Raw genomic sequence first — 24,535 nt, 5'->3', positions numbered from 1 at the left:
CATACATCAGGATCAACTCCTTGAGGGTGTAAATACTATCATGGCCCGTCTGAATCAACTCACTGTTCCTCCTCCGGTTCTTCCTCCAGAGGCTGTTGCTGTGCCACTGCCCGTTGGTCCCCGTTTGTTCCGGATCCACAGTTCCTCTGCCTCTTCCTCCTCACTATGACGGTGATCCCAGAGCCTGTAGAGGATTTATTAACCAATTCACGGTTCATTTTAGGCTACGGGCTCATCTCTTCCCCTCCGAGGAGGCCAAAGTAGTGTTTATTATCTCCCTCCTCGCTGGCAAGGCCCTCGCATGTGCGAACCCAATCTTGGAACAACAAGGACCTGTATCCTCGGACCTAGCCTTGTTCCTGCAGTCCTTTCGTGCCGTGTTTGAGGAGCCGGGCCGAACATCCTCTGCCGTGGCCACTCTGTTGACCCTCAAGCAAGATGGTTCCACAGTAGGGGAGTATGATATCTCCTTCCTTACCCTCGCAGCAGAGCTGGCATAGAACAATGAGGCACTGGTGGCGACCTTCTGGCAGGGACTGTCCTCTCACATCAAGAACGAACTGGCGGCCCGCGACCTTCCTTCTACCTCAGATGCCCTCATCCTGTTAGCCACTCGGGTTAACATGAGAATCCGGGAGCGCACTCAAGAGGTTCGACGGGAGAGCCGGTGTCACAGACCAGCACCCTCGGTCCAGAGACCACTATTGCCTTCCCCTAGTGCGCTACCTGAAGAACCCATGCAGGTAGACAGAGTCCGGTTGTCCAAACAAGAGAAGCAGCGCAGATGCTCCACTGGACTATGTATGTATTGTGGCCTTAAGGGTCATATTGTGCGCACAGATACCGGGAAACTCTAGCACCTAAGGTTGGTTGGAGTGGCAACTCTAGGTGGGACGTCTCCAAACGTTCAAACCTCTTCCAAATTATCGGTTCCTTCCTTGTATTAGCCAAGGCTATCAATCCTATCCTGCTGGGTCTGCCATGGCTTCGCCTACACGTCCTGGTTCTTGACTGGATTTCCAGAGAAATTTTTCAATGGGGTCCCAGATGCCATAGCCATTGCCTGTCACAAGTTCGTCCTGTTATGCCCCCCTCTGCCTCAGTCACTCTCCGATCTATCTCAGTATGCCAGTTTTGCGGAGGCTGAGACGTTGCTTCCACATCGGAATTATGACTGCCCAATTGAACTGGTTCCAAATGCTTTTCTTCCCCGTGGACGGGAATATCCTCTCTCCTTGCCAGATACTTTATCCATGCCAGCCTATATCAAGGAGAATTTGGAGAGGGGTTTTATATGAAAATCTTCCTCCCCGGCCGGGGCTGGGTTCTTCTTCATTAAGAAGAAAGACGGATCTCTTCGACCCGTGGTCTCAACCAGATCACGGTCAAGAACAAATACCTGTTGCCACTTATATCCGAGCTGTTTGACCGTATACGAGGAGCCAGAATTTTTTCAAAATTAGACTTGCGTGGGGCTTATAATTTGATTTGAATCTGTAAAGGGGATGAGTGGAAGACGGCGTTCAATACCCGAGACAGGAACTACAAATACCTGGTGATGCCCTTTGGACTGTATAACGCTCCCGCAGTCTTTCAGGAATTCGTCAATTATATTTTCCAAGATTTCCTCTATATCTGTGTTGTAGTCTATCTCGATGATATTTTGATTTTCTCCCCAGATCTGATGACTCAACGGAGGCATGTCCGTCAGGTTCTACTGCGATTAAGGGAGAATTGCTTACATGCCAAATTGGGGAAGTGCGTCTTTGAAAAGAAGTCTTTGCCCTTCCTGGGCTACATCATCTCGGATCAAGGTCTCAAGATGGATCCTGAGAAACTGAAGTCTGTCCTGGAATGGCCACGTTCTCAAGGCGTGAGGGCCATAAAGCGTTTCCTGGGATTCACCAATTTCTACCGCCAGTTTATTCCAAACTTCTCATCTCTGACGGCTCCCATCTCTACCCTTACGAAGAAGTGTGTGAACGCCAAGGTGTGGACTCCAGAAGCAGAGTCCGCATTTATTAGCCTCAAGAGAGCCTTCACTTCAGCCTCGATCCTCCATCATCCAGACATATCTCTGCAGTTTTCATTGGAGGTGTACGCTTCTTCTGTTGGTGCAGGTGCACTTCTGTTACAGAGGAGCTCCAAAGGAAAGGCAGTAGTATGTGGCTACTCGAGACTTTTTTCTTATGCAGAGCGCAATTACTCTATTGGGGATCGGGACCTGCTGGCCATCAAATTGGCTCTGGAGGAGTGGAGACATCTTCTAGAGGGTGCAGCTCACCCCATCTTGATTTACACCGACCGCAAGAACCTCAACTATCTACAGTCCGCTCAACGACTAAATCCCCGTCAAGCCAGGTGGTCGCTGTTCTTCACCCGTTTGCAATTCATGCTCCACTACCGTCCCGCTGACAAGAATGTGAGGGTCGATGCCCTGTCCAGGTCATTTGAGAAGGATGACACGGTGAAGCCCCTTCAAAGTATCATAGATCCATCCTGCATTGTCACTGCCAATCCTTTGCCGGTCAGAGACATACCTCCGGGGAGGACTTTTGTTCGGTTGGCGGACAGGAGAAGAATTCTTCACTGGGGACACAGCTCTAAACTGGCTGGGCACGCTAGGGTGTTTGTAAGACCCGGGACCTGATTTCTCATCTCTTCTGGTGGCCAACGCTACCCAAAGATGTTGTGCACTTTGTCTCTTCCTGCACGGCGTGTGCTTCTAAAAAGGTTACTCCAGGCCTGTCGGCCTGCTCCAATCTCTGCCTGAACCCAATGCCCCCTGGCAGCACATTGCGATGGACTTTGTCTCAGACCTTCCTCCATCAGCAGGATGCAACACTGTCTCGGTGGTTGTGGACCGGTTCTCGAAGATGGCACATTTTATCCCCCTTCTGCTCCCCGACTGGCGAGTCTCTTTATTCAGCACATATTTCCGATTGCATGGCTTGCCTCTTCACATTGTGTTCGATCGGGGGGTTCAATTTACCTCAAAGTTCTGGAGAGCCCTCTGTAAACTCCTGGATGTGAGATTGGACTTTTCCTCAGTCTATCACCCTCAGTCCAATAGGCAAGTCGAGAGGATCAACCAGATCATGGAGAATTATCTCCACCACTTCATCTCCTTGCAGCATGACAACTGGGTAAAGCTTCTTCCATGGGCCGTGTTCTCTTATAACAACCACACAAGCGAGTCCATCACTTCCACTCCGTTTTACATTGTGTACAGTCAACATCCTAGAGTCCCTCTTCCTGTGTCGACTACATCTCAGGTACCCGCTGCTGACTCTGCATTTGGGGACTTTCTGCAGATCTGGCAACAGACCCGGTCCTCAATTTTGCTGGCAGTCGATCGCATGAAGCGAAAAGCGGATACAAAGAGAAGAGAGCCGCCTCAGTATCTTCCAGGTACCAAAGTCTGGCTGTCCTCACGCCAAATTAGTTTGAAGGTGCCTTCATACAAGTTTGCTCCCAGGTTCCTCAGTCCTTTTGAGATTCTGCAACAGATAAACCCTGTCTCCTATAAGCTGCGGCTGCCTCCTACCCTCAGAATCCCCAAATCCTTTCATGTGTCCCTGCTCTCATTAAGAAATTTCTCTCTCGCTCTGGTCCCAAGAAGAGGGGGCGTAATAGGAGGGATACTGTAGCATCCATGGCCGCAGGCGATCGCGTTTACTCACCTCCCGATGCCCGCAGCCATGGATCAGTGAGCGCTGGCTCGCATCTCCTTTCTAGAAGACGCCAGCGCTCACTTCCGCTAAGGTCCGCTGTGCCCCGTAGGGTGTGCACGCACGCTTGTGCCCGGTTTTAAAGGGCCAGCGCGCACATGTGAACAATCCTCATCATCAACTACACATGATTTCCTGGACTATAAGAAGGGCCCGGCCCTTCTGATCCTTGCCTGAGCATTGTTAGTGTATCCCAAGCCTGTCTTGCAAATTGTCCCTTAGTGTTTTCCCGTTCCAGATGTTACCCATGCCCTGTTACCCGTATCCTGTATCCCGTGCTCTGTTCTCGTTTCTTCTGACAAGTCCAGTGTCTTTTGCCACGTCCAGTATCGTCTGCCATGTGTAGTACTGTCCGCCACGTCTGGTGCAACCTGCTGCACCTACCTCCATCGGTGCTGAAGCCACAGTCACTGCCTAGACTAGTTCAGGTACCCGCGTGTTACGAACTGCTATAGACTTTTGTATAGACTGTGACTTGGCCAGCTGCCTCTGCGCTACGGCGGAGCGGCCTAGTGTGTCCACATACCCTGTGATCGTGACAGTGAGCACTATGGGAAAGAGCGGACACATGTGCCGGCATCTCCAGGGAGGTTTACGCCATCAGGAAGAGCAAGATCTGCGGGAGGCAGGTAAGTGGAGGTTGCGGTCCATGATCGCGGCCGTAACAGTAGTCTATTAGGAGTGTGAGGCTGGGTTCACACGACCTATTTTCAGACGTAAACGAGGCGTATTATGCCTCGTTTTACGTCTGAAAATACGGCTACAATACGTCGGCAAACATCTGCCCATTCATTAGAATGGGTTTGCCGATGTACTGTGCAGATAACCTGTCATTTACGCGTTGTCGTTTGACAGCTGTCAAACGACGACGCGTAAAAATACAGCCTTGTCAAAAGAAGTGCAGGACACTTCTTTGGACGTTTTTGGAGCCGTTTTCTCATAGACTCCAATGAAAACAGCTCCAAAAACGGACGTAAAAAACGCTGCGAAAACGGCGCGAAAAACGATGCGAAAAACGCGAGTTGCTCAAAAAACGTCTGAAAATCAGGGGCTGTTTTCCCTTGAAAACAGCTCCGTATTTTCAGACGTTTTTGGTCACTACGTGTGCACATACCCTAAGAGGTTTCACCATCAGGGTAGGAAGTAGTTCGTCTCTTAATGCTAGACTCTGAAAATACCTGGGGCATTTTGGGGCACTGGTTTACTGAGACAGGATTTAAGGAATTAACCCCTTAGTGACCAACAATACGCCGTTTCACGTTCGTCACTAAGGGGCCTTAGGCTAGGCTGACACCTTTTCACGTGAGCCTAGTCCAAATCCTGCACGGGTCTCCTGATGACAGCTGAGCTCCTGCTCCAACGCCCGCGATCGAAGTTTACTTCGATTGCGGCCGTTTAACCTGTTAAATGCCGCCGTCAATAGCGACCGCGGCATTTAACTTGTTTACAGAGGGAGTGAGCTCCCTCTGTCACTCATCGGCGGCCCGCAAATGCAATCGCGGGTCTCCGATGGGTTGTCATGGCAGCCGGGGGCTTGGTAGAAGCCCCCAGGCCCTGGACATATGCCTGTTAGGACGCGCCGGAGGCACGTCCTAATAGATTGCCTGTCAGATTTACACTGACAGGCAATAATGCTCTGGTATACGAAGTATACCAAAGCATTATAGCAGCGATTTGAAGATCACACAGTAAAGTCCCCTAGTGGGACTAATGAAATAAATAATAAATGTGAAATAAAGATTAATAAAAATTACAGTAAAAAATTTACATTTATTTAGTAAAAGTGTAAAAAAGAAATAAAAGTACACATATATGGTATCGCCGCGACCGTAATGACTCCATTAATAAAGTTAATATGTAATTTAAACGAAAAAGTTGAACACCGTAAAAAAGAAAACGAAAAACCAATGGCGAAATTGCAATTTTTTTCTATTGCCCCCCAAAAAAGCCATAACAAAAATGAATCAATAAGTCCCATGCACCCCAAAACAGTACCAATCAAAACTACGTCTCGTCCCGCAGAAAACAAGCCGAAAAAATCACTACATTGATAGAAAAATAAAAAAGTTACGGCTCTTGGAAAGCGACGATGCAAAAACAAATAATTTTAGTTCAAAAGTGTTTTTATTGTGCAAAAGTCGTAAAACATAAAAAAAAACCTCTACATACGTGGTATCGCTGTAATCGTACCGACCCATAGAATAAAGGTAACATGTTATTTACGCCGCACAGTGAACGGCGTCAATTTAAAAACGCATAGAACAATGGTAGAATTTCAGGTTTTTTTTATAATCCCCCCCAAAAAAGTTAAAAAAAATTATATGTACCATAAAATGGTGCTATTAAAAAGTACAACTAATCCCGCAAAAAACAAGTCCTCATACAGCTATGTAGACGAAAAAAGAAAAAAAGTTATAGCTCTTTGAATGCGACTATAGAAAAACAAACAAAATAGCTTGGTCATTAGGGCCTAAAATGGGCTGGTCACTAAGGGGTTAAAGGTCGTGCCATGAAAGGATATTATGTAGAGGCAAGCAACATTTTTCACCATAGGCATGTTTCCTATTTTAGGCCCATCCCAAAATACTTTGCCTCATCATTAATACATATGGCATACCTCTAAACAGGAATAAAAATAATACCACTGTAACGTGACCAATTCTTACCACTATATGCCGTACGGGTGCAGTTAGACAACAATTAAATCCGATGACTCACAGGTGACATCTTCTCCCCTTGTAGTCCTTGCATTTATGTCTTTTTCATCTGGCCCAGACCAGGATGAATGTTTCTTTCAGCTATAATCCTCCACGTTAGAGATTGGCTTCCAATCATCTTTATTCAAAACGTTTACACCCCATTCACCATATGACAGCCATAATGCCCTCCATACCAGCCCCAACATCCCACATACCAGCCACAGTTACCCGTTCCCCATGAGCCAGCCACAGGATTTTAGTCGTTTGATGTGTTTTAACCATCTAATCCTGAACAACCCCTCCGTTAACTCACTTTTCTTGCCCAGGGGTATCCTGCTCTCTATGCCCGCCTTAGTACAGTTAACTGGCATGCTGTCTCAATGGCTAACAAATTTGTCTTACTGAACTTGGGCCTGAAGTGAGCAACATCTGCATGGAGTTTGTGCGTTCCCCTCATGTTTCTTCAGAATGGGTCCATCCATTCCTGTAATTACATTGGCCACCTAGCACCCGGTACACAGGTGCCCAAAACCGTACAAGTGGTTCTATGTTCTTGTCTTAGGCATTTAGAAATTTTTTGGTGTATGTCATGGTTTTATAACTGATTGTTACAATTTATTGTCCACTAATATCCCTGATTTTTAGAATCAGTAGCCGGGCTTTAAATTTTTTGAATTTTTTTCTTATTTCTTTTTTTTTTTCATGCAGTGACCTCCAATTCTCTACCCTCGAACCTGATGAAGCCTATCTTGTCAATGAAGTCTGGGCATTTGGTGGAAATCCGCTCAGTGAATGTTACATCAGTCAATGTATCCAGAGTTTTCCAAATGTTTGTGCAAGAAGAGGAGGTATCGGGAAACCTGTCGCCTGGACAATGAGTGAACAATCTGCGGAAATGCGTATGGGGTACACTGAAAGGACAAACAGGAATCAAGGAGTCTTTCGCACAATGATAATTCAATTAGCTAGTGAATTAAGTTTTAAGGGATTTCCGCTCTACTGCCATGTGGCCCCAGATAATAAGATCAGCCAAGCAGCTACTCTTCGAGCAGGATTTCCGCTGGCTGGAAGATGGCAACAGTGGAAGTTTCAACATTTGTGACTTTCTCTCTGGCTTTTTATTACTCATATTAAATCCAATGAACACTTAAACAGCTTATTAGATGGGGCTTACAATAATTTATATACTTTGTTTGATCTTGGCCCCATCCCCCCCACACCACACCATAACTAATCATGCTCTTCTCGGCCTCATACTCTTTCCCACAATAACCTTTTTGAAAGTTGTAATTCATGGTAGTACAATTTATCAGAGCATTCAGACCCCAGGCTTAGATGACCCCCAAATTAAGTCAGATCTCCAGCTAGTTCTTCTTCCGGCTTGTCCTTGGTGATGTAGGAACTGTCAGTAGCCCAATTGTCTCTGGACTGCTCTGACTGATTTCTAGGAAAACCTTGGTGCCGATAACCATCACGTGACTTCATGGCCATGGGTTTCACAAAATAAAGTGGCCAAGAGAAGAAAGGGTTGGGTTTTTTCCTTTACTTAGCACAGATTGGTGGCTGCCAAGGGGGAAAGAGATGCAAGTGCCTGGGGAGATGCCATCTGTCTGCATCACAAACTGGACAATCAATGTGGGTCTGGGAGGTCCCCCTACATTTTTACAGGAGTCTCCTGGGCCCTTCTACTCCTCAGGCCCTGACATCACAGGATGAAATAGACTATAAAGCAGTTAGTCATCATATGGGTAACGTGTTATCTATTATCCACATTCTTAAAGGGAAGGTGTCATGAAATTATTATTTTTTTTATCATATTGCTTTTAGAATGATATTAAAATAAATTTTATTTATTTGTGTTCTTGTGTTCTACTTTTTACTTTTTTCTCACTTTTACTTCTCTATGGGGGCTGCCATTTTTTTTTCATCTCTGTATGTGTCGATTAACGGCACATACAGAGATGGAATACGGCACATTCAACCCCATAGAGAATGCGAACGGGAGCCGTTCAATTCACTGCAGCGTACGCCGCTCCCACACAGACCAAAACTAAGCACGTTCGCAGAGCGAAATCCGGCACCATTTTCATGTGGACCGGAAGCCGCTGCCGGACAGTAAGATGACGACTTCCGGCCGCGGCTTCCGGCCATATGTACAAGGCAGCGAAAGCACAAGGAATAGGAGTGGAGGCGGCAGCAGCTGCAGGAGCAGGTAAGTTATGTTCGTGTATGTGATGTGTGTATTAAGTTTGTTTATGTTTGTGTTATACTGTCTGCTGAGCACTGTATCTAATGCTCCTACACTGTGCAGTCGCTCAGAAAATGGCGGGACACAGTGTAGGAGGTTTGATGGTTTAAACCCGTCCTTCTCCTAGCACTAGCCAGAATAAGGGAGGGGGGATTGTGTGAGGACACTAGAGAGTGTGTCTACCCTAAATTTGCAGCATAAAGCAATGAGGTTGCTTTACCACATTGACAATGCTGCAATTTTGGGAACTGCTCCCTCTAGTGCCCAGCACATGGAAATGTTATAAATTTGAATCTAATTTATAATATTTCCTGACTTGTGAAAAAATTAGAAAAATTAAAACAATGTGTAATCACTCAAATAATAATTGTTTGACAAAAAAAAAAAACATTTCTAGCGACACATTCCCTTTAAGTAGCTCTTCCTTTGTGGTTCCTTGGTGAAACTTGACTGCCAATGTATTGAAGTGTTAGACTTGTCAAGCATTAAGGACTTACAGTGAAGGAAATAAGTATTTGATCCCTTGCTGATTTTGTAAGTTTGCCCACTGTCAAAGACATGAACAGTCTAGAATTTTTAGGCTAGGTTAATTTTACCAGTGAGAGATAGATTATATATATATATTTTAAAAAAAAAACAAAAAAAAAAAACAGAAAATCACATAGTCAAAATTATATATATTTATTTGCATTGTGCACAGAGAAATAAGTATTTGATCCCCTACCAACCATTAAGAGTTCAGCCTCCTCCAGACCAGTTACACGCTCCAAATCAACTTGGTGCCTGCATTAAAGACAGCTGTCTTAAATGGTCACCTGTATAAAAGACACCTGTCCACAGACTCAATTATTCAGTCTGACTCTAACCTCTACAACATGGGCAAGACCAAAGAGCTTTCTAAGGATGTCAGGGACAAGATCATAGACCTGCACAAGGCTGGAATGGGCTACAAAACCATAAGTAAGACGCTGGGTGAGAAGGAGACAACTGTTGGTGCAATAGTAAGAAAATGGAAGACATACAAAATGACTGTCAATCGACATCGATCTGGGGCTCCATGCAAAATCTCACCTCGTGGGGTATTCTTGATCCTGAGGAAGGTGAGAGCTCAGCCGAAAACTACACGGGGGGAACTTGTTAATGATCTCAAGGCAGCTGGGACCACAGTCACCAAGAAAACCATTGTTAACACATTACGCCGTAATGGATTAAAATCCTGCAGTGCCCGCAAGATCCCCCTGCTAAAGAAGGCACATGTACAGGCCCGTCTGAAGTTTGCAAATTAAAATCTGGATGATTCTGAGAGTGATTGGGAGAAGGTGCTGTGGTCAGATGAGACTAAAATTGAGCTCTTTGGCATTAACTCAACTCGCCGTGTTTGGAGGAAGAGAAATGCTGCCTATGACCCAAAGAACACCGTCCCCACTGTCAAGCATGGAGGTGGAAACATTATGTTTTGGGGGTGTTTCTCTGCTAAGGGCACAGGACTACTTCACCGCATCAATGGGAGAATGGATGGAGCCATGTACCGTCAAATCCTGAGTGACAACCTCCTTCCCTCCACCAGGACATTACAAATGGCTCGTGGCTGGGTCTTCCAGCACGACAATGACCCGAAACATACAGCCAAGGCAACAAAGGAGTGGCTCAAAAAGAAGCACATTAAGGTCATGGAGTGGCCTAGCCAGTCTCCAGACCTTAATCCCATCGAAAACTTATGGAGGGACCTGAAGATCCGAGTTGCCAAGTGACAGCCTCGAAATCTTAATGATTTACAGATGATCTGCAAAGAGGAGTGGGCCAAAATTCCATCTAACATGTGTGCAAACCTCATCATCAACTACAAAAAACGTCTGACTGCTGTGCTTGCCAACAAGGGTTTTGCCACCAAGTATTAAGTCTTGTTTGCCAAAGGGATCAAATACTTATTTCTCTGTGCACAATGCAAATAAATATATATAATTTTGACAATCTGATTTTCTGTTTGTTTTTTTATATAATCTATCTCTCACTGGTAAAATTAACCTAGCCTAAAAATTCTAGACTGTTCATGTCTTTGACAGTGGGCAAACGTACAAAATCAGCAAGGAATCAAATACTTATTTCCTTCACTGTACATAGTAATCTTATCCTTTAATGATTTATATTTTTTGCCACTGATATTTTTTTAACAACTAGACCACAAACTGATTTAAAGGTAATGTTTTCTTTTTTTTTACTAAGTTACTTATTTTTATTATATTTTTTAAGTTGTTTTGGTGTATTTTTTTTTTCTTCTACAAGTTGGGAAGTATTAAAAATGGAATAATAATTTGACATGTTTTCCTATGTTCGCCACCAGAGGGAGCACTTCTCAGAAATAAAGCAAGGTAAATCAGGCAAAGCAACCTGACTTACAGCTGCTGTAAACGTGGGAGGGAGACTCACCCCCTCCCTATTTTTAGCTACAAACCATGAAGAGGTGTCTTCAAATTGTCAAGAACTGTGCAGCGCCATTTTTGAAGTGATTGTACAATGGTAGTACATGCTGATCACGGCAGCTACAGGACACACCAAAAGGCTAAGAATGATGAAATTCAAGAGGGACAACCCTGTGGTGAATGACTTTTCATTTGACAGGTTTACACGGCGTGTATTTGACAAATTTTTTGGTTAAGCTTCCCATTTACAGCTATGGGAAAGCGCACCGTTAGTACATACAACGCGCTTTATTACGCGAGTGTTTTAACAAAAATGCGTTGCGTAACAAAAAAAGCGTCAGATTATTTCTTTGGTGTGATAAACGCGCCAAATGTTCCCATAGTCAATGGGAGTCCAAATTACACGCCAAAAAGCTTGCACAAAACGCGTCAAAGAACACGTGGAAAACGCATCAAAAACGCCTATTTTAAAAAGCGCTTCACAGGAAAAGCTAGTGCATTTGACACGTTTACACGTCGTTTTTTTTCCATGTTTGAATATGCCCTAAGACAATTATTTTTCATTGACCTCTAGTTTCTATTGCAGCGCAGGGGAGAAGACAGACAGAAGTCTGCTGGAGGTGAGGAGAAGATTTTTGGTGCGTTTTTCTTTAGAACTAGTCAGATACAATTTGCAAGCTGAAACGCAGGATAAAATTACATGCTGCGGATTTTAAAATACGCACCGCAGGTCAATTTACGTGCATAAAAACTCTGCACTGTGCAGATCAGAGTTCTTGAAATCTCATTTACTTTGCTGGTACTGTATTACGCTGCAGATTTGCCGCATGAAAACACTGCGTTTTTCCTGCCGCGACCGAAAACCGCATAATCGTTGCAAAATCGCTGTAAAAACGCATGCATTTTTCGATGCAGTTTTCCGTCTCCGTCATTATCTGCTCCTACTGTGAAGCGCTGTGTAGTGGTGGTTCACAGTATTACAGCCTTCTTCCAATCACTTGAGTATAACAACGATTCACAGTAGGAGCGCGGACTGAAAGTGAAGTAGAGTACAAGCGCTGCTGATCCTTCAAAGCCGCCAATCCACTGCAGCGATGGGGGACTGCAATTCAAATGAATTGCCGGCCGCTCCTGCATTTTCAGCAGACGGGTCCCGGCAATTTATTTTAATTAGCGGCAGCTCTTGCAATGACTGCAGGGGCTACTGCTCTTCAATAAAATGGTGTCCTTCCCTCTTGAAGCGAGGGTCGCTGTGAACTGTGCATGCCAAAGAGCATGCGCAGTTCACAGTTAGAAGGGCAGCAGCATAGGAGATAGGGTCGGCTCCCATCCATATTTTTCTAATCTCTGAGTTTGACATAAAGTCATGAAGAGACACATACACAGATGCTAATAAAGATGGCTGCCACAACAAAATTAGAACCACACAAATAAATTTAAAAAAAATAATGCCATAACTTAAAACACATAAAATAAATAACAAATTTGTGACATCTTTCCTTTAACCCCTTAATGACCGCCGATAAGCCTTTTCACGGCGGTCATTAGTGGGCTTTATTTTGATGCAATAGCCTTTTCACGGCGCTGCATCAGGATAAATAAATAGAGCAGGGAGCCGTTAAATATCCCTGCTCTCAGCTACCAGAGATAGCTGAGGGCATCCCTGCTCGAACGTGTGAGATCAATATTAGTATCGATCTCACCCGTTTAACCCCTCAGATGCGGCGCTCGATAGCGTGCGCCACATCTGAGTTGTTTTGGAGAGAGGAAGGGAGCTCCCTCTCATCCCACAGGCACCCGGCGATAAGATCGCCGAGTTTCTGTGTCTCCGATGGCAGCCGGGGGCCTAATAAAAGCCCCCAGGTCTGCCTGTAGTAAATGCCTGCTAGGTCATGCCAGAGGAATGGCCTAGCAGATGCCTGTCCGTTTTACACGGACAGGCATAATACACTGCAATACAGAAGTATTGCAGTGTATTATAAAAGCGATCAGATGATCGCATAGTAAAGTCCCCTAGTAGGACTAGTAAAAAAAAAAAGTTTAATAAAGTTAATTTAAAAAACTTGAAAAAAAAAAATAAAAAACCCACTTTTTCCCCTTACAAAATTATATACTTTAAAAAAAATAAAAAATAAAGCAAAAACGTTAGACATATTTGGTATCACCTCGTCCGTAACGACCCTGTCAATAAAGCTATTACATTATTTAACCCACACGGTGAACGCCGTAAAATTAAAATAAAAAACAATCGAAAAATTGCTGTTTTCTGTGAATCCTGACTATAAAAAAATTTGATAAAAAGTGATCAAAAAGTTGCATTTACTCCGAAATGGAACCAATAAAAACTACAAGTCATGCCACAAAAAAAAGCCCTCATACAACTGCATCGGCGGAACAATAAAAAAGTTATGGCTCTTCAAATATGGAGACACAAAAACAAATAATTTTGAAAAAAAAGGGTTTTTACTGTGTAAGTAGTAAAACATACAAAATCTATACAAATTTGGTATTGTTGCAATCGTAACAACCCGCTGAATAAAGTTATTGTGTTATTTATACCACTCGGTAAACGGCGTAGATTTAGGATGCAAAAAAGCGTGGCGAAATTTCAGGTTTTCTTCTATCCCTCCCCAAAAAAAGTTAATACAATTTAATCAATAAATAATATGTACCCCAAAATGGTGCTATTAAAAAATACAACTTGTCCCGCAAAAAACAAGACCTTATACAGCTATGTCGACGATAAAATAAAAAAGTTATAGCTTTTCGAATGTGACGATGGAAAAACTTAAAAAATTGCTTGGTCATTAGGGCCCAGAATGCAAGCAAGGGGAAGGGGTTAATCCTCCTCTGCTCATACATCCCAAATAAAGCCCCAAAAAATCGTACAGTGTCCAAACTGTAGCGTAAGAGTTTATATTCACACACGCCAGATTTGTGGGAGAATTTTCTAGCATACATGTGATATAAAGTGCCATAATGTCACAAGATTATACCCCTACAAAGTGATCGTCATAAAAAGCACAACTAAAACGAATTTACATAAGAAATGATACAATGAGGGCTCAGAATAAAGGGGTCGTCCGGGATTGTCATGTGGTTATTAAGAAAGGACAAGGAGGGATCTCTACTCTCCGGCACATACATAGTTAATTAGCATATAGGGACATTGTGATGCATTGGCAATGACATCACAAACAGGTGGCACTGGGGTGATTGTGATGCATGGACATTGACATCACAAACCATAATGTTCTGACCTGGGAGATGTCCTGCTCTTACCAAATTTGACGCCTCAGTCCAGAAGGCCGAAGACAAAAAACCTGAACCACGATGGCCTTTAATGAGGCACATAGATGATCTCCTGTATTCTCCATAAGCAAGTAGGCTGGAGACCGGACCGGTGCAGATTTCCCAACGTACTCCACCCCGAAAGGAACGTCCAACGGAGTCAAGCACCATAGAAGACAACAACCGGCCCGTCTCATACAGAGGTGCCATAAAGTCCCCCATGTCTAAAGTGGCCCTGTGGATACTAATCACTCTGGGAATAATGGTTCTGGGCATTTATGTCTGCCTGATGTGTCTTCATGACTTCGTTAACAAGCACGGGTATAAGATATCAGAAGGTAAGATCATGGACTTATATGCCAAGCCACAATCACCTGAGGAGTAATCCCATTGAAACAGGAGCATAGCTATAGGGGGTGCAGTACTAGCAGTCGCAGCTGGGCCCTGGAACCTGAGGGGCCACAAAAGCCCCTTTGTCGCAGAAGACGACTCCAGTATTATAAATGATATATGGTAGATTGGGGCACTTGAGCTTTAACTTACGCCTCTGACCCTAATAGCCTTAACCCCAACCCTGACTATAACCCACAGTGAGGTGAGGAGGAGGAGAATGAACCAGGACAAGAACATGAGCGAGGACTGTGAGTCTATTAATCCTTAACATAACCCAATAACCCTAGTTCACTGACAGATGAGGAGGAGAGTGGAACCAGGGTGAGAATTCTGAGACTGCTAGCCCCCACCCTGACCCTTACTCCAACCATCGCCCTAATGACCCTAACCATGGACGTAACTATAGCTGTAGCAGTCACAGCAGCCGCTATGGGGCTCATAGTCTGAGCGGGCTCACACAGGTGCAAGAATGTGGTCTTTATTGTAGGGAAAAGGAGGGTGGTCGTTTTCTGCTATTTAGCCCGTCTGTGTGAGATCTCCTTGGTGCAAAAAATCTGCTAAGTGACCTGACTTTCACATCCAAATTCATCAAAAAAATTTGTTGCAAATCTCAATTCCCCCGATTGACCTACAAAAATCGTGTTTGATTCTCTGATGTCCACTAGGACTGCATTTGACTCTTTCAAGCTCTTTAAAGTCCAGCCAGCATGTGCTAGAGGGGGGGATAACCACAGTGCAAGGCATTATAGGGAAGCCTGGATCCGCTATTTTTCCCCAATTCGTGTGCCATGAACCCAAAAAGTTTTAGATTTTGCAGAATATGAAACTTTTTGGAGATTCAGACTGAATTTGATTTGTGTAGAATGGATTCGCTCATCTCTAGCTACTTGGTTGCTGCTTAAGTAAAAATAGCTAACCCTCTGTTTGCATTACTGCAGTTCAGCTTCCTGTTATCTAGGTGGTGTGGGCCATCACTGACTTTGCTATGGCACCCTATGGAATCTAGTAACGCCCCTGCATTTGAACCAAGGAGTTTGGGGATCCAGTGATGTCATCATTGTACATCTGCCCCGACCTCCACTCTGCTCCTAGTGTTTAGGTGATATATCCAGAAAACTTCCCTATCTAGTAGAGCATGCTTCTGATTGCCACCTCTTGCTGAGATTTTAACTCTTTCTATGGCATATAAGCAAAATGTTTGTGACGACCTACTGTTGTTTTGCTACAGTGGAGATATTTAGTGGAGTTGGATTCCTAATGTATCCTAAATGCTCCAAGATCCGAGTCTTAAACTTTCTGGTAGTGCAACCCACATACATAAGTTTGCATTCCAAACATTCTATAACATATACTACCAGTTCGCAATTGCAATTGATATATTCTTTATTGGAAAATGTTCTCTCACTGCTGGAATTATAGAAGGTTTTTACTGTGGCCAACATCAAGTTCTCCTGCTACTGTGACCAACATCAAGTTCTGCTCCTTCTATGGTGTTAAACATCAAGATCTAGTCCTGACCAACATCAAGTTCTGCTTCTGTTACTGTGATAAACATCAAGATGAAGATCTGCTACTGTGACCAACATCATGTTCTTCTCCTACTAACAATACCAACATCTCCTGCTACCGTGACCAACACCAACTTCAGCTTCTGTTACTATAACAATCATCAAAATCTACTCTTGCTACTGCGACCAAAATCAAGTTCTTCTACTGCTACTGTGACCAGCATCGAGACCTGCTCCTGCTACTGTGACCAACACCAAGTTGCTACACCACCGCGGCGGTTAACTGTGCAAAGTGTCAGTCCTGCATTCCCTGTTGGTGTTCAACGGCACATCACCGCTGATTTCGGCAGTTAACCTCTTAGATCCGGCGTTCGGTTGCGATCGCCGCATTTAAGGTGTTTAGCGTAGAGTGGCATCCCCCACGTGAAATCACGGGGGCTGGCGATGGTATCTATGGCAACCGGAAGCCAGACAATGGCTTCGGGGCTGCCATGTACAGAAGCCTATGAGGACAAGCCGGAGGCTGGTCCTCATAGGCTTGCTGTCAGAGTGACTGTCACGTCACAATGACAGTTAGAACACATTACACTATGTAGGTAGTGTAATGTATTCTAGCAGCGATCAGAGCTGCAAGTAAAAAAAGAAAGTGTAAAAAGTAAAAAAAAATTTAATAATGTTCTAATAATGTAATAATGTATTCTAGCAGCGATCAGAGCTGCAAGTCTAAATGTCCCCTAGTGGGACAAGTAAAAAAAAGATAATAACAATGTTTTATAAAAGTTTAAAAATAAAAGTTAAAAGTTACATAAACAAAAAATGCTTTTTTTCCTATAATAAGTCTTTTATTATAGGACAAAATATGAACACGTTAAAAAAGTACACATATTTGGTATCACCACGTTCATAACGACCCAAACTATGGAACTAAAATGTTATTTTCCCACACGGTGAATACCGCAAAAAATGTAAGTAAAAGACCATGCCAGAATCACTATTTTTTGGTCACCACCCCTCCTAAAATATACAATAAAAAGTGATCAAAAAGTCGCATGTACCCCAAAATAGTACCAATAAAAACTACAACCCGTCCTGCAAAAAGCAAGCCCTTACACAGCTTTTTTGACTAAAAAATAAAAAAGTTATGGCTCTCAGAATATGGGGATACAAAAAATTTATTATTTTATAAAATAGTGATTTTATTGCGCAAACGCTGCAAAACGTAAAAAAGACTATATACATATGATATCGACATAATCATATCGACCTGCAGTATAAAGTAAAATGGTCACCTTGCTTGCCAAAAAATTGAATAAAAAGTGTTAAAAAAAACCTGCATGTACCCCAAAATGGTACCAATGAAAACTAAAGATTGTCTCACAACAATTAAGCCCTCACACAGCTCCAGTGGAGAAAAAATAAAAACATTCTGTCTCTCAGAATATAGCGATGCAAAATGTGCAGTGTTGTAAAAGCGGATAACATCTGGCACCATTTATTAATGCGACACTGGCCACATACCTATGAATTATTATTTATTAACCCCATTAATATACCCTCTTATTATGCCCTGATGTACCCCGCGCAGCTTACATATGCCCCCCACATTATAATCTGAAATACAAGTAAAACGCCAAACAGAACTACTACCAAGCTAAATCTGCGCTCTAAAAGCCAAATGGCGCTCCCTCTCTTTTGAGCCCTACAGTGTACCCAAACAGCAGTTTACGTCCACAGATCTGGCATTTTATGAGGTATTTGTCTTCAGTGGCACAAACTGGGCACAACATATTGTGCACTAAAATGGCATATGAGTGGAAAATTGTAATTTTCACTCCGCACCACCCGTTGCGCATTAACCCCTTCGTGCACCACGACTTAATAGCATGTCGTAGTGTGCGGGAGGGGGGGGAGTATGAAGCGGGCTTACACGCTGAGCCCGTGCCATACGTTGCGGGTGTCAGCTGTGTATTACAGCTGACACCCGGGACTAACGGACAGAAACAGCGATCACGCTGTTACAGGAGCCTGTAAAAATTACAATATACGGCAATACATTAGTATTGCAGTGTATTGTACCAGTGATCTAATGCAAGTCCCCTAGGTGGACTAATAAAATTTGTAAAAAAAGAAAAATTCAATAAAGTTATTACTGAAAATATTATAAATAAATATTATAAATAAATAAAGTCGAAAAGAAAACCCTTTTCCTATTTTTTCGCTAAATCAATGTAAAAAATAGAAAAATACACAATATTGGTATCGCTGCGTCCGTAAAAGTCCGAACTATTACAATATACCGTTTTTTTACTCCCACGGTGAACACCGTATATAATAAAGAATTTAAAACGCCAAAATCGCTGTTTTTTGGTCACCTTAGCTCTAAAAAAAATGTAACAAAAAGTGCTCAAAAAGTTATACGTATCAAAAAATGGTACCAATATAAACTACAGTGGGTTCCGCAAGAAATAGGTCCTCACACCACTCTATTGACGGAAAAATAAAAACGTTATGGCTCTTGGAAGGCGGGGAGTGAAAAACAAAAATAAAAAAGCAAAAAATGGATCAGTCCAGATAGGCTTAATTAATTTCTAATAAAAAAATATTTATGACCACATGTGGGGTATTGCCGTACTCGGGAGAAATTGCTTTACAAATGTTGTGGTGAATTTTCCTCCTTTAATTTAAAAAATTCAACATTTTAGTGGAAATAATGGAGATATTCATTTTCACGGCCTAATTCGAATAAATTCTGTAAAAGACCTGTGGGGTCAAAATGCTCACTATACCCCTAGATAGATTCCTTAAGTGGTGTAGTTTCACAAATGGGGTCACTTTTGGGGGGTTTCCCCTGTTTTGGTACCTCAGGGGCTTTGCAAATACGACATGACACCCGAAAACCATTTCAGCTAAATTTGAGCTCCCAAAGCCAAATAGAACTCCTTCCCTTCTAAGCCATGCTGTGGGTCCAAACAGCAGTTTATTACCACATATTTACATAATCGGGAAAAATTGCTTTACAAATACTGGGGTATTTTTTTTCCTTTATTCTTTGTAAAAATTACAAATTTCTACGTTTTTTCAGAAAAAAAGTAGATTTTCATCTTCACAGACTAATTCAAATACATTTAGCAAAAAAACTGTGGAGTCAAAATGCTAACTATACCCCTAGATAAATTCCGGGAGGGGTGTAGTTTCCAAAATGGGGTCACTTTTCGTTTTTGTTTTTTTTACTGTTTTGTCACCACAAGACCTCTTCAAACCTGACATGGTGCCTAAAATATATTTAAAAAAAAGGAGGCCCCAAAATCCACTAGGTTGCTCCTTTGCTTCTGAGGCCTGTGTTTCAGTCTATTAGCACACTAGGGCCACATTTGGGATATTTCTAAAAACGACACAATATGGGCAATATAAATTGAGTGCATTTCTCGTGTAAAACCTTCTGTGTTACAGAAAAAACTGTATTACAAATTATTTTTGGCAAAAAAAATGCATTTTGTAAATTTCACTTCTACTTTGCTTTAAAGGGAATGTGTCGCTAGAAATGTTTTTTTTTTCCGTTAAACAGTTAGTATATAAGTTACACATTGTTTTAATTTTTTTCATTTTTTCACAAGTCAGGAAATATTATAAATTAGATTCTAATTTATAACATTTCCATGTGCTGGTCACTAGAGGGAGCAATTCCCAAAATTGCAGCATTGGCAATGTGGTAAAGCAACCTCATTGCTTTATGCTGCAAATTTGGGGTAGACACACTCGCTCTAGTTTCCTCACACAATCCCCCCTCCCTTATCCTGGCTAGTGCCAGGAGAAGGAGGGGGTTGAATCTTCAAACCTCCTACACTGTGTGCCGCCATTTTCTGAGCGAATGCACAGTGTAGGAGGATTAGATACAGTGGTAATCAGACAGTATAACACGAACATACACGAACATAATACACATATCACATACACAAACATAACTTACCTGCTCCTGCTGCCTCCTCTGCTCCTATACCTTGCGTCTTCGCTGTGGACCGGAAGTCGCGACCGGAAGTCATCATCTTACTGTCCGGCCGCGGCTTCCAGTCAACATTAAAATGGTGCCGGATTTCGCTCTGCCGAAGACCTTCCTTTTGGTCTGTGTTGGAGCGGCGCATGCGCCGTTCCCACACAGACGGCGTACGCTATAGTGAATGGAACGGCTCCCCCATAGAGAAGTAAAAGTGAGAAAAAAGTAAAAAGTAGAACAAAAAAAAACAAACAAATAAAATTTATTTTAATAACATACAAAAAGCAATATTATGTATAAAAAAATAAATTTGCGACACCTTCCCTTTAATTCCTGAGAAACGCCTATGGGGTTAAAACACTTTCTGAATGCTGTTTTGGGTACTTTGAGGGGTGCAGTTTTCAAAATGGGGTGATTTATGGGGACTTTCTAATATATAAGTCCATCAAAGCCACTTCAGAACTAAACTGGTCCCTGAAAAAAGGTGCTTTTGAAATTTTCTTGAAAATATGAGAAATTGCTGCTAAAGTTCTAAGCCTTGTAACGTCCTGGAAAAATAAAATAATGCTCAAAAAACGATGCAAACATAAAGTACACATATGGGATATATGAAATAGTAACTATTTTGTGTGGTATTACTGTCTGTCTTACAAGCAGATACATTTAATTTTAGAAAAATGGCAATTTTTGCAAATTTTCTAAAAATTTTGGTGTTTTTCACACATAAATATTGAATTTATCATCCAACTTTTTTTTCTAACATAAAGTACAATATGTCAGAAGAAAATAATCTCAGAATCACTTGGATAGGTCCCAAGTTATTACTACATAAGGTAACACTTGAAAAAATCAGCTTCGTCCTCAAGGCCAAAACAGGCTCTGTCCTGAAGGGGTTAAACTGCAGCCAGTTGCAACAGTGAAAATAACACAAGGACAGGGATGCAGAAATAGGCAATGGTGCAACCGGACAGTCCATAAAGAAATAAAAGTGCCAACAAGCTATGTGGACCAACTAGGCCACACCGCTGTAGCGGAGTAGTAGCTCGTCAAATAACAGTCTATACAATGTCCTAGCACAAGAGTACCTGTAATAGTCCAGAAAGTAACAAAGGCTTAGGCACAGATGAAACTTAAAGGTAGATGATGCCACACTTTGCAGATGATATCAGGCGTGGCAGATGACACCAGCCATGGTGTATGACAGCAGGCGTGACAGGTGGCACAACATGACTCCATCATCAGATAAGGCTCAGGAACAAACACAGCATGATATACAGGATACACAATCCGAAAGAAGAGGCAGCACTCCAGTAATGTAGAAAAATCCAAAATTTATTCTCCCAACATACAGGCAACGTTTCACCTTCCCATTGAAGGCTGTCAGCTGAGCGCGGCAACTACAACATATCACGGCTGCTCTGACAGCAGAGTCAATTTGAAGGACGGCTCCCCCACACCGCTTCTCAGCTGACAGCTAAGCGCGGCTATAGTACACATTACGGCTGCTCCCCACGCTGCTGCCCTGACGCACAGGGACACCAGCGTGAGGGTGCAGTTGTAAACTGACTGTTCACACTGTGCCACAAATATATCGCATGGCAGTGCATTTGGCATAGTTTGCCTCCATCTATCGTACAGTCTTAACCTGACACCAATACTAACGGCACGGCAAGTTTAATCACTACAATCGCGCTGCCTATTAACACAGCTAACGCAGTAACGCTAACCCAAGCAAATATCTTACTGTCTAGAGATTGACTGATTGTTATACTTCTCAGCCTACTGGCTTTACTGATGTCATCAATTTTACCTACTACGTATCTTGGCATCCAGACAGCACAGAAACCCATGTGTTTCTCACTTGAGCTTTACTGACAGCATAATTATTTATTTATTTCATAACAATATTCTACTATACAACATATGGCCAATAGGTATGTGAGCTTGGGGGTCACTCACACATACCAGGTTGCACCATTGGACTTTTAATTTATTATCTATCTTAATGCATATTAATAAAAGTTAAATATTAATTTACCTACAGACCACATTCTTTCCCCTTCCCTTTTCCTGACCAATTACTGATATAAGCTTTGTAGGGGCTGATCATATGAGCTTTGTGGGGCATAGAGGGGGTATTTTTACTGTCAAGGGGGCATTATTACTTTCTAGAGGGCACAAAGGGGGCATTATTACTTTCTAGAGGGCACAATGGGGGCATTACTTTATTGGGGGTGCAACTGTGGGCATTATTACTATGTAGGGGTAAAAAGGGTCATTATTGCGGTGTGGAAGTACAAAGGGGGACGACGACACTAAGAGGAGCTCCATTACTGTTTGTGGCTTAAATGTAGCACTATTACCTAACGGGGTACAAAATATGACACTTTTACAGTCTGGTGCACTTATTTTATATAACTTATTTAGGGGTCTGGGGTCAGAATTTATTTCTATTACTAGGCGGGAATGGCTGCAGAAGCTTAAAGCCATAGACTTCTTGCCAGGAAACTGCAGTTGTCAGGAAAATCGGTCTGGACTCGAGGGAAAAGAAAAGACGTCACCTGTGAGTCACTCAATTTATAGAGGATCTATCACCTCTCCTGACATCTCTGTTAGGCCTGATTCACACGAGCGTGTTAAACGTCCGTGGGACGGCCGTTGAAACAGCGGCCGTCCCACGGACCTATGTAATTCAATGTGGCCGTTCACACAGCTGTTGTTTCAACGGACCGTGTGAAGGGTCCGTGGGAAAATAGGACTTGTCCTATGTAGCGTCCATGGCCACGGGCCGTCGGGTTTACTCACCTCCCGACACCCACAGCCATGGATCCGTGAGCGCTGGTTCCAATCTCCTTCCTAGGAGACGCCAGCGCTCACTTCTGTTCCGTTCTGCTGTGTCCCGTAGGGTGCGCACGCATGATCGTGCCCGTCCTTAAAGGGCCAGCGCGCGAACATCAGGAAATCATCATCATCAACGGCCCAAGATTTCCTGGCCTATAAGAAGGTCCCAGCCCTTCTGATCCTTGCCTGAGCATTGTTAGTTTATCCCAGTCTGTCTTGCAAATGGTCCCTTAGTGTTTCCCGTTCCAGTTGTTACCCGTGCCTTTTTACCTGTTCATGTATCCCATATTGTTCTTGTTCCTGTGCCTACCAGTGTTGGAGTCGTGTCTACTGCACCTGCAGTCGTTTGCCACGTCCAGTGTCGTTTGCCATGTCCAGTGTCTTCTGCCACAACGGATACTGCCCGCCACGTGTGGCGCTACCTGCTGTACCGGCCTCCATCCGTGCTGAAGCCACAGCCACCGTCTGGACTAGTTCAGGTACCCAAGCGTTACTATCTAATATTGACTTTCATATAGACTGTGACCTGGTCAGCTGCCTCTCCGCTACGGCGGAGCGGCCTAGTGGGTCCACATACCCTGTGACCGTGACATCTTATTTTTTCACGCATCACTCCATAGACTCTCAACTATGGGGGATGCGTGACATCCCCGCAGACTGCAGTTTTTCACGTCCGAGATGCGCAGCACTCGTGTGAATCAGGCCTTATAGTCAATTATTGTATTCCACATGAGATGATAAATCTGGAGCATTTTAAAACGCTTTGGTGTGCAATTCCTCTGTTATTTCTCCTGCAAATGTATAAATAGAGACTGGCCTACCTGGAGACTTTTTATAACACAACTAACTGATTTTAACTATAATGCTACAACAGCAGTACAAAGCAATATATTTAGTTGAATGAAATCTTGTGGACTGCAGCTGACACTCAATAGTTAAAATGATACTGTCAGCGATGATTGGACACTGTCACAGTGTATAGGGACGTAGCCCTCTGACATGCAGAATGTTAACAGTCAGTTGTCAATTTGTGCATATACTTTCAGGAGTATGAAAGGCTATGTACATCTTTAAGAATTTTTTTTTTAAATAAATGGATCAGTCAGTTTGTTTAGTCTAACTTTGTATTTAGTCTTTTTTAAACATTTGTTTTACTTTTGGAGATACAGCTGTTCTATATTCTCTATACAGAACAGCTGTATCACTCGTTTTACACTGAATCAGTCAGTCCCGGTAGGTCCAGTGTGTCTGTAAAGATGGGGATGTAGTGTTACAGGGATGTCGTTGGATCTCTCGGTAATAAAAAGAATTCACAAAAAAACAAAACAGAAAAAAGAAAAGTTCACACTGTAATTCTTTATTGTGCTCTTTTATTTTAATACAATGTATTTGCCTTTATCTAGATCTGGCCAT

At 43.0% G+C, this 24,535-nt stretch overlaps 1 protein-coding gene across 1 annotated transcript in view; it reads left to right on the top strand.

The window, feature by feature from the left end:
• The window catches only part of LOC142742710 (glycine N-acyltransferase-like), a 51,444-nt gene extending 43,155 nt beyond the window's left edge, over positions 1-8,289 (top strand). Inside the window, exon 6 of the mRNA XM_075852755.1 lies at positions 7,139-8,289. Within this exon, the coding sequence (XP_075708870.1) occupies positions 7,139-7,532 (394 nt within the window). The 3' untranslated portion in view covers positions 7,533-8,289. The remainder of the gene's footprint in view (positions 1-7,138) is intronic.
• Positions 8,290-24,535: the final 16,246 nt, after the last annotated feature.

The sequence above is a fragment of the Rhinoderma darwinii genome, chromosome 2, assembly GCF_050947455.1.
Source record: "Rhinoderma darwinii isolate aRhiDar2 chromosome 2, aRhiDar2.hap1, whole genome shotgun sequence".
NCBI lineage: Eukaryota > Metazoa > Chordata > Amphibia > Anura > Rhinodermatidae > Rhinoderma > Rhinoderma darwinii.
The sequence above is the reverse complement of the archived record's forward strand: the minus strand, read 5'-3'. Positions and strand labels throughout refer to the sequence as shown.